The sequence below is a fragment of the Lathamus discolor genome, chromosome 1 (genome assembly GCF_037157495.1).
Source record: "Lathamus discolor isolate bLatDis1 chromosome 1, bLatDis1.hap1, whole genome shotgun sequence".
NCBI lineage: Eukaryota > Metazoa > Chordata > Aves > Psittaciformes > Psittacidae > Lathamus > Lathamus discolor.
In genome coordinates, this window is record NC_088884.1 from 89,053,923 (window position 1) to 89,067,744 (window position 13,822).

General features: G+C 39.2%; 1 protein-coding gene across 1 annotated transcript in view; it reads left to right on the forward strand.

Moving 5' to 3' along the window:
* Positions 1 to 7,436: 7,436 nt before the first annotated feature.
* The window catches only part of SYNPO2 (synaptopodin 2), an 88,096-nt gene continuing 81,710 nt past the window's right edge, over positions 7,437 to 13,822 (forward strand). The window contains exon 1 of the mRNA XM_065685563.1: positions 7,437 to 7,673. Coding sequence (XP_065541635.1) covers positions 7,545 to 7,673 — 129 coding nt within the window. The 5' untranslated portion in view covers positions 7,437 to 7,544. The remainder of the gene's footprint in view (positions 7,674 to 13,822) is intronic.

The following is a 13,822-nucleotide window of genomic DNA, read 5'->3' on the forward strand; positions in this document are numbered from 1 at the left end:
TGAATATGATACTCTTGATTCATTTCACTGCAGTACACTGGAAGAGAGTTTAGCATGGTATATTTGTTTAGCCCAGAAAGTAGGCATGAAATGTTTGCACTAGGTTATTTCAGTAGGAGTAGGGGAGATCATAAAAGCGGACTAAGATGAAAGATAGAAAAAAGGTATTGTGTTACTTAACCACCAACTTTAAATGACAATCAAAGAGTAGGGTGAAGTATTATGGCAGAGGTGAGGAACACAGAACACCTATTTACATGCATGTTCATTCAAGACTCAAAAGGTTTTACATGGAAGATAAATTTTGATTCCTGTCGGCTCTAATAAGAAGAATGCAATGCAACCTTCCCCTGCCAAAACATAAATAGTTGGGGTTTTTAATTTTAGAATCTTTTATCAGAATTTTCCCAACTCCTGAAGCCAAAAAGATAGTCATCCCATCTCCTGGGAATCAAAATGAAATGGAGATAGACACCTAAAAGGCTCTCCAAGTCCCAAGAGAAAATTAGTAATCAGATTGGCTACAGACAGCCTGTGATATGTTGCCACCCAGGCACATGCTTAGAGAGCAGATCTTCATTAACCTACATCCTGACATGGTGAATTGTAAAGTTACAGGGAAACTCTCTCTGCATTAATTTCTATTTATTGTGTTACCTATCAGTTATGCTCAAGGATATCAAACTTTCTGTGTTTTGGAGGAAAGTGTCTTCTTTTGCCTGTTCCCCCTTTCCCTATCCACCAACACATCCTAAAACCATAATGGTAAATCCATTACAAGCATCTAGGATGGCACTCACTAGCGTAAGTGCCGAGAAATACCCTCCTGCACTGCAAGGTTCATCATACAATCAAAACATCTGGATTTTATCAATTTCTCATGTAGGATGAGAAATTTGATGGGAAAAAATGAAGAGCAATCATCTTTAATGAATGTTAGCTGGAGCCATGCATCTGAATCATCCATCAATATATTTCACTTGTCTGTCATTTTCTACCTTTTCTGGAAAATAAATCCTTTCCATGTAGTTCTGTTCCCTGTTGTTTCTAAAGTCAAAAGAGCAAAAATTATGGGTAGGAAGTAAGCAGAAATGCATTTTTCTTCTTCTGTTAGGTTTGGGGAAATGATGGTTAACTTTGCCTTTTGAAATTTGCTTGTAACTTAGGCGATTACTGAGCTGTACTACTATGAAACAAGGAATGTTATTAGGGAAGGGCTAGGGAGAGTAACATATTGCTTTATTATTAATTTTTTATTATTAAATCTATTATTTATAGAATAACATTGCTTTACATTACCAGCTTGCAGAAACTGCTTCTAGAAAAAATCTGGTTTGAAGGATACATTAGAAGAGGCTATTTCTACTTCATTTCAGAGACTGCATGTCATGTTATGTCATGTTTTCTTAAGTGGCATGGCTATGATTTTATCTTTTGTTCCATTAAACTAGCTATATATTTACAAGTGGATTTTTTTCCATGCAATTAACAAACAAACAAGTAAGTACTGAATAAGCACTGACAATTTTTTTTTATCTTTTTTTTCCTTTCCCTTCCAACTGATTCTCCCAGTTGGCTAAAATCATATCCTACAATAAATTGAGTAGTCTATTTATTAAATTGTTTACAGATGATACAGATAGAGTCTACTAGAAAGCTGCTAAAACAGGAATTTTTAGCTAACTAGCTTGTGTTTGTTTTATGTGAAAATATCATATAAAAAGAAAATTAAACACATAAGAAGGAGGAAATCAGACCATCTGGGTATTTACAGCAGTAGAATACTGCCCATAAATTAGAGAACAGGATATCCCCTTTCCCCCTTTCTTTCTTCATTACTAAGGAATGGTTGGAAAGGTTTGCATTTTTAAAGAATTTCAGACCTAAGGATACTATTGTAAGAAACTGCCAGTGAAATGACAGATTCCCTTTTATTGCTGAATGAAAGACAAACATACATCTTATTTCTTCTCATCTTTGCAGAATGTCTTCCAAACTCAGCTACAAAACTACTTGATATAAATTAGTTTTAGATAAACCCACTTAGAGTAAAACTGTTCAGAATCATAAATTATTACAATAAGAAAAGAAAAACTACGGACAAGTAAGAGTAGATGAGGCAAATAAAATTAAGAAGTCAGCAAGACCACACAGAGCTTTAAAGGAATTCAAGGCTGAAATAGCTGACTCTTACTTAAAATTATTACCTGAGATTAGAGTGCCATTCAAAGAGTCAGAAAACAACAAGCCTACCAGCCTGATATCTGTTCAAAACAAACAGATGGAAACTACAATATGGAAAAGTGGATATCTGGATAAACATAACTCATCTGGGAAGAGTTGAAAAGGTTCTCATAAAAGGAAGTCCTGCCTCACAAACATAAGGCAGTTGTTTCAGGGGATCAAAAAACACATGGATAAGCGTGATGTGATTGATCTTGGATTTACAAAAGGCTTTCAACAAATTCCTTCACCAAGGGCTTCTAAGGAAACTAAGCAGCCATACTGTAACATGGCTTAGAAATATAAAGTGATACACATGGGGAAAACAACCCATACATTCACATATAAAACATGGGGTTTGAACTATCACTAGACAAAATTTTAAACTTTTAAAAGATAGTTCCATGAAAACATCTACTCAGCAGCATCTGAAAAAGTAAATCAAGTGCTAGAAATGTTTGGGTTAGCAAATAGTGAACAAAAGAGATGATATCACGTTATGGTCAAAATCCCAACTTTGCAGTCTGAAGATAGTGTGGCATTCCAGCTTTCACCTCAAAAAGCATATTGAACGACAGAGGATGCAAAGAAAGTCAAAGAGGATAATGAAAGGTAAAAGGTGTGAGACACCTTCTGCATAAAGAATGACTAGTCTATTTTTCCACTGAAAAAAGATAACTGAGATGGATATGTAAGAGGTCTATGAAATAAGTGCCTGGAAAAGGTGGCTGAGGATTGTTCAGTCAGTTTCTTCTGCTCCAAGAAGTGGGGGATGTCAAATCAATCTGTAGGATCCAAATTCAGAGAAGAAAAGGTGATTCGTTCTGTCATGGTGTAGTTAGGGATTGTCGTGGTTTAAACCGATCCACACAGCTCGTCTACTCACCCCCCACCCCGACCCTCCCCGCTCCTGCAGGGATGGGGAGGAGAATCAAGAGAATGTAACTCCCACGGGTTACAGCACAGTAACTAAGGTATAACACAAATCACTACTGCTACCACCAATGATAATATTGGTAAGAGAAAATAACAAAAGAATACGATACCACCGCCGAATGAGTTCGACCCCCCCAAAGAGAGAGTGTGCCCTTCCAGGTAACTCCCAGTTACCTCCCTGGGCATGACGTGCTGTGGTATGGAATACCTCTTTGGCTAGTTTGGGTCAGGTGTCCTGTCTCTGCTTCTTCCCGGCCTCCCCTCATCCCCAGCAGAGCATGAGACTCACAAAGTCCTTGGCCAGAATAAACATTACTTAACAACAATTAAAAACAATCGGTGTTATCAGCTCTGTTCCCAGGCTGGAAGTCAAAACACAGAGCTTGCATCAGTTACTAAGAAGGAGCAAAACGGCTCCTGGTAAACCCAGGACAGGGATGACTTCCTACAAGAAGCTATAGATACTTACAGATAGTTACAAACATCACATGTTTTTCTTACTGCAGAGCAAGCAATAAAATCATCCTAAGAAGGAAAAAATAAGCAGCAATGTGTTTGGAATCATTGTTATAAAACCACCAAGCAATGACTGAACGACTGTTTCATCATTTTACACTGTCCTTTTTTATGGTCAAAGGAGATAGAAGCATCTATGTCTAGTACAAATTACCATTAAATACGTTATCATTCAATGCAAGGGTGCTTCTCCTTGATTTTTTTCTACAAAAAGTATATGAAGTATAGAAACAGAGATCATAGAATCGTGATTTGGGTTGGAAAGGACCTTAAGATCATCTAGTTCCAATCCCCCTGGCATGGGCAGGGACACCACACACTAAACCATGTCACCCAAGGCTCTGTCCAGCCTGGCCTTGAACACTACCAGGGATGGAGCATTCACAACCTCCCTGGGCAACCCATTCCAGTGCCTCACCACCCTCACAGTAAAGAACTTCTTCCTTAGATCTAACCTGAACTTCCCCTGTTTCAGTTTAAACCTGTTACCCCTTGTCCTATTGCTACAGTCCCTGATGAAGAGTCCCTCTCCAGCACCCTTACAGTCCCCCTTCCGATGGAAGGCTGCTATGAGGTCTCCACGCAGCCTTCTCTTCTCCAGGCTGAACAGCCACAACTTTCTCAGCCTGTCTTCATACAGGAGGTGCTCCAGTCCCCTGATTGCAGAAGATCAATGGACAGCACACCGATTAATGTAATCAGAAACTGACCTTTATTCACTTCAGAGCACTGCCTTTTATAGCTTCCAAGCTTGGTCCCGCGCTTAAGATTTATAGTGATTGGTTTCTACACATAATGCAAAGACAGCTGATTGGTTCCTTCTTCAGCATCCAGGAGCAATACTAGCTGATTGGTCCCTTCTTCAGCATCCGGGAGTTGTTTCCCTCCTGCGGAACTTCCGCATACGTGGCCACAACTTCGCCCTGAAGTAACCTGAACTGGGCCGTTAACCCTTACTACAAACTCTAACCAATGGCAAGAGTCCTGGATCGCTCACATGCCCATTGTTTGTTAAAGAGCCCTCAACACCTTATCATCCTCATGGCCTCTTCTGGACTTGCTCCAAGAGCTCCATGTTGTTTTTATGTTGAGGACACCAGAACTGCACACAGTGCTCCAAGTCGGGTATCATGAGAGCAGTGTAGAGGGGCAGGATCACTTCCTTTGACCTGCTGGTCATGCTCCTTTTGATGCAGCCCAGCACCTGGGTGGTTTCTGTGCTGCATGCGCACACTGAAGCTGGCTCATGTTCAGTTTCTCATCAACCAACACCTTAGGTTCCTAAGATGATCTCAGACCTGATCCTCTCCTACAGGGGGCCTAAGGTCTTCATTCCAATAGTCCCTGCATCTGTGCAGGGGGTGTGCCAGATGCATCTGCCTTCCAAGATTTCAGTGGCAGGGCTAGAGCACTTGCTGGTGAAGACTGAGGCAAAGAAGTCTTGAGAACTTCAGCCTTCTCCAAATCTAAAGTAGCCAGTTCTCCTGTTTCCTTCCAGAGAGGGCCCACACCTATAGAACCCCTTCCTGTTATCTTTGACATCCCTGGCCAGTTGAACTGGACTCAATTCCAGCTGGGCCTTATCTTTCCTGACCTGGTCCCTAGCTTCCCATACAACGTCCACGTATTCTTCCCAGGCCGCCTGTCCTCCCTTCCACCTTTTATAAGCTTCTTTTTTTCTGCTACGTTTTCTCAGCAGCTCCTCATGCATCTATGGAGGCCCCCTGGCCTTCTTGCCCCATTCCCTTCCTGTCAGGACACAAAGTTCCTGAGCTTGTAGCAGGTGATCCTTGAGCAGCAACCAGCAGTCTTGGGCCCCCCTGCCCTCTAGGGCTATATCCCATGGAACCTTACTAAGCAGGTTCCTGAAGAGGCAAAAGTCTGCTCTCTTGAAGTCCAGGGCAGTGAGCTTGCTGTGTGCTCTTCTCACTGTCCTGAGGATCTGGAACTCAACCATCTCATGATCACTACAAACAAGGCTGCCCTGAAGCGTCACATTTCCAATCAGTCCCTCCCTGTTGGTGAGCACGAGGTCAAGCATGGCACCTCTCCTTGTCAGCTCCTCTACCACTTGCAGAAGGAAGTTGTCTTCCACACAATCAAGGAACTTACTGGATTGCTTGTGCCAGGCTGTACTGTCCCTTCCAATAGATATCAGGGTGGTTGAAGTCCCTGAGGACAAGGGCCTTCAAGTGTGAGGCTGCTCCTATCTATCTGTCTACAGACAGCTTCATCCACAGAGTCCTGATTGGGCAGCCTATAGCAGATCCCCATAGTAATGTCCCCCACTGCAGTTTTCCCTTTGACCCTGACCCAAAAACTCTCAGTTGATCCACCCCCTGTCCCCAGGCAGAGTTCCATACTCTCCAGCCTATCACTGACATAAATAGCTACAGCTACAGCTCCCTTGCTGTCTGCCTGACCTGTCTTTCCTAAAGAGCCTATAACCTTCCATGCCAACACTCCAGTCATAAAAGGTCAGATTTGATTATTCCTTTTTATCAAAACAATAAAAGACAGCCTAATACAAAAGCTCAAAACACCATTCCAGCCAACCAAAAACACTTAATACAGGGACATTTGTGGAATTTAGGCTTTTGGAATCTGACATCAACCCCCAGCAACCTGGGTCTCAGAGCAAGAAGTGTTTGTTTCAGAAGCTATCCTAGTCATTAAAGATGTTTCTACCCAGTTGCTGAACACCCTCCTTTAGACCCAGCTTAGTTCAAAATGCAATGTAATTCAAGTCAAGCTAACTGACCTAAGGCTGAGTTGAGTAACAGCACTTATGCTGTCAGTTGCTAACACTCAGCTAGGACAATATTCATCCCTTGGTGAAGAACAGTCACCTCTTGAACCACTCCAGCTAGACCTAGAGGAGTCAGCTGTTTGCAGTATGCATTACCCCAAGTCAGCAACAGGGACTAGAACTGAACCCAGGTCTTGTAAGGCATGAGCAAATTAATTTCCCACTGAATCTTTTTTTATAGTAAGGTTCCCCTTTAATGACAAAACATAAATCATCTGTTGATAGTATCAGGAGAGAGATCCAATACTTCATTCCACTAATCCTCCTCCTCTCTCTGGTAGGAAAAGCAATAGGCTGCATAGGAACAGGTATTATTAGGGTCTAATAATGATTCAGGTCATTGCTAAATAGCAGTGGCTGTTTAACTATACTGAGGTTAGAAAGAACCGGCAAAAGAAACAATCCCAAGACAGGGAAATCAGAAATCTCTTTTGTGGTTTTTTTTTGGGTTTTGGTGTTGGTTTTTTTTTGTGGGTTTTTGTTTTTGTTTTTTTTTTTTCCTGGATACCTGCAGTGCTCAATAAAGTAAATGCAGGGTAGAGATGAAAATCATAAACCCAGTTCAATCTAAGTATTATCAGTTACTCAGTTATATGTGTGATTTCATTTGAGATTCTGCTTCCTTCTTTGTTTGGAGTATGAATGCAAGAAATGGGTACATTAGAGTTTAAAACATCTGGCACCATTTAATAAAGTAAACTTACATCCTAAATTGTCACTGGGAAACATACACTTCTTTTTGCTGTTGTTTTGATTTAGCTGTCAAAAGAACTATGTTTAAGCACAGCCTTTTCTGCCTCATGGCCGAGTTTCTTTGTGTGCATTTCCTCAATGTTACTTACTTTACTTTGAAGGTGGGCTGAGCATAGGAATCTGACGAAAGAGTGGGTTGAGCTCTTGATTGGAGGGAGCACTTACATTCTTCTGAATGACTACGTTTGCTAGTGCAGTACACAGCAGCAGCAACAGTGTGGTGCTCTGGGGCTCCATCTCTGCCTTGCAGACAAATCTCCACCTCGTTGAACATCTGCAAGACAAATTTTTCATGTTCTGTAAATGAATGCTGCCTAACTGCACCAGGAAAATGGGCACAGGGGATTATTTCTGCATTGCTATGAGTGGAGGGGCACCTTGGGGCTTTAGATTGCAAGGTGGCAAGGAGCAAAAGCAGCCTTTGCAAATCGCCAAGGTAGGATCATGAAAGATGTTATCAGTATTTTGCGAACATTTTGTTTAAATATATACTGCTTTCAGTGAAATGGTTGGTGTGGGTCTTACTGTGATGCTTGTTTGAATGTGCTAACATGTTTTCCAGAGATTCTACCAGTGCTGATTATGTTTCTGTCAATAAAAGATTACTTTTTAGTAGTTTGCTAGCATTGCAAATATCATCTTACATGTTAGAAGTTTGAAAGAGTGAAATGATGTGTACCTTTCAGCTTCAATTTGATTCCCTGTATGGTTTTGAATGTACTCGGCAAGCACAAAACTGAATCTCATATTAGGAAATGCTGTTACAGTAATCTATTTATGATACTTAGGCATAGAATAGATACATAGATACATTCTAGGCATAGAATAAATACAGTTTTATAATGAGAAAATGTTCTTACTATTTTGGGAATCCTGCAAAGCATTACACTGTGTTATCTCTGGTTTTGGAAAGTTATCCAGTCTTGGAAGCAGCTTTTATAGATGCCAAACATTCCCTCTTCTGTTTTATGAGGAACACTAATTACTAATCACTGAACACTTCATAATTATTTTCATGTATAAAATGAGAGCAAGACACACAGTAGAAATTCAGAATAAATAAAAAAAAAAAAAAAAAAAGAGGAATTGGCAACCCCAAGTTGCAAAAGTCATAGTTAAAAAGTAGTTTTGTCAAAAATCAGTGCTTACTCCATTGAAACAGCTTCTCCACTGGTACAACAATGAAGATTTGTCATGGTTATTAAGGCTTATGTAACTGTATGGAGCTGTATTCTGTTCTACTATACAAGAAAGACAAATTTTGTCCAGAGATCAGATGTCAGCAAAATACCACTGGATGAAATGATACTGGGACTGATCATCATACAGTGTATTCTGCCTTGTTAAACTGAGCAAGAGAGATTAAAATGTATCTTATCACCTATTAGTATTTTGGTAGTCCAGCACATTGAGTGTTAAGCTTTTCAGACTTTGGTGTAGTATTTTAGAGCAGCAGGTTAGCTATTTAAGCTCCAATTCTCTTAAGCTCTCAACACATTTATTAATTAGTTAAATTTAATTTACTGGGTCAGTTACCCTTTCCCCAAATAGCAGTAAGTTGCAGTAAGAAACAGTAAATTACCTTCTTTTATAAAAGAAGATGCTTTTAGTTCCTGTGTCAGGACAAGAACATCTTTCATCATTATTTTCGATGATTGCCAGGCCATAATATTCATCATATTCAGTAACAGAGCTATGATTTATTGAGTGTATGCCTTGTTTTTCTCATTACTGTTAGGTTTTTCATTTGTTTTGATACTTTGCAAGACTTGGGACTTATTTTCCTGCTATGGGCAACTGTTGCTTTGTAAGTAAAGCTACTGATAACATGACAGTGGAATCCTGCCATCTAGTGAAAAATTGTAGCTAGAACTTAAAACATTGTAATTAATGGTAAAAGGCAAGTGATCCTGATTACATAAAACCAAAAGTAAGAAGCACAGTAGCTTGAACACAAGACTCTGATTAAGCTTTAAAATGGAATACTAACATCCTAAACTGTGGCACTTTAGTCTGGGTTTTGTTTTACCACTTAAATTTGGGATTTGAGAACTCAATACATGGTAACAGTTGTGCCTTACTTCTAATGGGAAAATGCACCAGCGAAATATATCTAAATGTAGAAAAAGAATAATTTGTATTTTTAGAAAAAAAAAATCTCAAAGAAGCACGAGTTCGTTTTCTTGCAAATGACCCCAATCAAAAGGCCATGCAATACAATACTTCAGAACACCCTTTGTAAGAGTACATGTGCATCAGCATATACAAGTGTTATAAGCATGGTGAATTGGTGCTTTATGAGATCCAGATCACTCATTTTTCCATGCTTAAGAGTTGGTCAGGACCAGTAAGATTTGAAAACTGACACTAGTATCTGGCTGAAAACCTGAAACTCAGACTTGACAGGCTACAGCTTTCTCTGGGACTCACTCTGTCAGCAGCCTTTGCTGTCCCTCACAGGGAGCCAGGGAGCTCAGAGGCACACAGACATGGGTCTCCAGGTCAGGCACCACTGTCAGGTTGAGGCATCACAAGGTGGGGAGTGTGCAGCTACATTGTGTGTGACCTCTTCTGTGGAGACACAAGGTTTTCAGCTCTTACTGAAGCTTTTATCCATAAAAACAGAATCTAGTAACTTACAAAAGAATAAGTAATTGCTCAACTAGTGCATAACAATTATCCTGTTCGCTCAAAAATCCAAAGGTTGTGTCCTAAACACAGTAAAAAATTGGTTTGGTTTTCTGGGCCTTTGGAGGGGTTTTTGCAGTTCAAGGTTCAGCTTCTCCACTGATGTATGCTAATGTAGCTTCATGGGTTCAGGGGGTTGTTGCCAATTTATACCAACCAAGATTTGGGTTTTAGGAAACTTTTTCAAGCTCCTGTCATTCTCATACATTGTCACTATTGGCAAATGCTTACACTTCCAGGCAGGAAAACTAGGTTAATAAAAGCTGAGATTCTGATCACTACATTCTAGTTGAGATACAATAAATATAGCTGTGTTATTCCTGTGCTCCTACTTGATTTCAGTGCGAAGTCACACAGACGAGTATAAACCGTTAGTTGCCGAAGTGGGGTTTTTTAGCTCCCCTGCTTGCATCTGCACTGGTAGCCTAGGAGCACCATGCTCCTAGTAAGATGAAAGTAACAGACTGTTCTGTGTTTCAGATCACATCCATCTTGGGCTTGAAGCTTTGGTGCCATCTGCTTCTGAAAATACACTCATTAATGCACAGTCAAGTAGGATCTTACTATAGGCTACTGTGTTTAAAATGAAGATGCTCAGCACGCTGTGTAAAGCACTGAGCTAAGATGACAGAATCACAGAATCCCAAGGGTTGGAAGGGACCTAAAAAGATCATCTAGTCCAACCCCCCTGCAAGAGCAGGGTAACCTACAGTACATCACACAGGAACTTGTCCAGGCGGGCCTTGAATATCTCCAGTGTAGGGGACCCTGCTGATATTTCCTTATTTGTATCAATCGACATGTTAAACAGAATTTGAATCTAACTTCATGCATTAGCAGTATGCAGAACAAGCCATGTTTAAAATAGGCTACTTGAACTCTGGCAGAAAAGGGAGGGAGTTTAGAGTCAACCTAAATGATTTTAAATACAACTTGCCTTACTTGGACTGTATTTAAAACTGGTTGTTTAAATTTTCTAGCTAATACATTTCCAAACATAGTTTGTTTTTGCAGCCTGGACAAACTCTTATTCTCAAATTCACTCTTCAGATGATCTGACACAGCTGGTATTTGCTGATATTCAGAAAACCCTGTACGGCATATTTACATATTCTTTTACATAAAGAGTGAGGTGGAAAACTGTATTTCCATCTCTCTTTTCTGGTGAGGATTTTGACTCCACTTTGACAAGCCTTGACCCAATTTAATAGCCATTTTGCACATGTTTTGATAACATACTTCTACTTAAGTAAATGACAAAACTTTCATTGGCAAACTGGGAAGAGGGTATATTAATTTATTCTGCAAAACAAAAGAACAAATTAAAGTTCCCAAAATCTAACTAAAATAGACCACTCCTAAATAACTGTTCCTGGAAATCTGCCTTTGCTAGTTATAAAAATAATGAGCAAAAAAAGATCATACAGCTTTACTAGCAAAGGTTTATATGTACTTCCAAAGCTTAAGGGTCTGTGTTTCAGACTCTTGCATTCCAGCTATTGTGCCAGTGGAAGTGTTTGGTACTAAAGTCCCATCTAGTTGTTAAAAAAGTGCAGGCTGAACTAGCACATGATTGTATATCCTGTTTTGGATATACAGAACTACATACCAAGCTGGTTTTGGCATGCTTTCCACAGTATTTAGGAAATACAAACATGCTTTGGGTACATGGTAGTATTAATTTCTGCTCATTTCCAATAGATACTTTTCCAACTCTCATGCTAAGAGAGATTTCAATGGAACAGAATGAACAACATAATTCACACTGATTTACACTAAACAAGTAAAGAAACCCGAAACCAACAGTGTATTCCTACTAAATTAGATTATCTGCATTGTATATAACTTTGCTTCATTTTCTAGTTTCTTTGTTGGAAACATTTAAAGTACACTGCATGACATTATTATATTTCATTGTTCTATATTTTCTGCTATTGCATTTTTATTGTGAATGTCAATGTATTAGCAAGACTTTTGACCAAGCTCACATTCAAATATCACAACAGAAAATGTTGACTAAGCCCTTTAGGATTGTGTCAGATTGAGAGGATACAGCCAGCAATTTATGCATATCATGGAAGGTCTTTCTCCCAGATACAGACCTTGCTGTTCTTTATATTTACAGCAGAAATATTTAAAGCAGAAATACTTCAAGGGACCATATTTCATGAGATAAATGCTTAGTACTCTGTAAAAAGAGACTGATTTGCAGAGACAGCTTCAGCTTCAAGAGGAACAATTTTGTGCATGGAATTAACTATGGACAAAAATGGTAACATTTAGATTGGAACCAGTACTTACAAGCATTGTTCGTTGGCTGGAACAAAACTGGAAGTTAAGAACAAAACCCTGGATATCAGCTTGAAGGTTTTAAATTTCAGATCTAATGTACACAAGTTACACAGCAGATTTCTTTTTCCTTTTCTCTAATTTTTCCCATTTGTTCCATTTCATTAGAATCTGCAGTCCACAGTCAGTGTGGATGTTACAATGAGACTAATGCACATTTGGTCTGAAATACTTCAGCATGCACCAAAACCAAAGTGTTCTTTCTTTGGTTACCTGCCAATACCACATGGTGTTAAACATGAAAGCCAAAAATCTTCAAAACACCTCAGCACCTTGCTCTCAGTGGGGTGCTAAGAACAGTGAAGAAGTGGCTGCTTTATTTGTTGCTTAAGTAGAAGGTAAACTATAATGAAAACCTAGCTCTAAGCTCACCAGAGCCAATGGGCTTACACCCTTAGCTCTCTATCATGTGCTGCAGACATGGGCGCAGCACAGAACCTTGCTTTCTTGTTTAGCAGGGAAACACTGTCTTCTTTCTAATTCCCCATAAATACAGGGTGTACTTGATGCTCTTAAAGGTCTTTTCCAACCTAGTAGATTCTATGATTCTATATTTTGAATCCTTCTTTGTTTGGTATCTGCCCCCTACCTCTAGGGTAGGGCATCAAATGTACAGGTAACTTTTTGCTTCAAAAGAGTTATGTCATCCTGGACTGTGTAGCTGTATAATCATTGTTTTATAAACCTGCATTTTGTAAGTGTATTTTAGAAATATAGTCCCATTTAGGAAGCTTGATGCTTTGGCTTTTGTAAGCTTGTTTTATATTACAATTCATTAGCAGATGCACTGGTGATGGGTCAAAACTACGAATGAAGTAGATAAGCTATGGTTTTCTATGCTGCTGGTTTCATTTGATATGTTCTCTAAAGCATAAACATGCCACGTATGGCATAAATTACTACAATATTAAATTTCAAGAAAGTTTCTTACATAAAGAGAATTCTGGCACTTTACAGTAACAGAAAGAAAAACAAATGGAATCAAAGTGGAACATAATTTATAAGGCCAAATTTTCCCTTCCTAGTACTCTCTGACTAATAGAAGGAGTATCAGGATCTCCTCGTCTGTAGGGAAAGGTGGCAAAGCTTAATCTTTGTTTTAAAACCCTAACAGTTGAAATTGCTATAGTGGAAGCCTTAACAAAGGAGCTACATTTTTTCCCATGAACTCACTGGGAGCTTTGTCATTGACTTCAAAGAACAAAAGATTGGGGCTTAGTATGTACAATATAGTGAAGTTATTTAATTAGAAGCAGATATCATGAATAAAAATCCTCATTGGGAAGGGTATAGCAGTTTTTGTTAGGGATCTACTTACTACTATTTTCTGTGTCTATCAGAAGTAATTTCCTTCAAAGGAACAAAAGAACCTTAGACTTCAGTGTATTCCAGTGACACTGTTACATAATTTAGGTGTTTTCAGGTTATTTGGTAATTGTACATTTCATTTCCAAGCTGTCTTGGAAGTCTTTGTAAGGACAAAGATACTCATTTGAGATGAAGACATTTCAGTTTGCATATTTGTAAAAGTGTGAAATAATTGCTAAT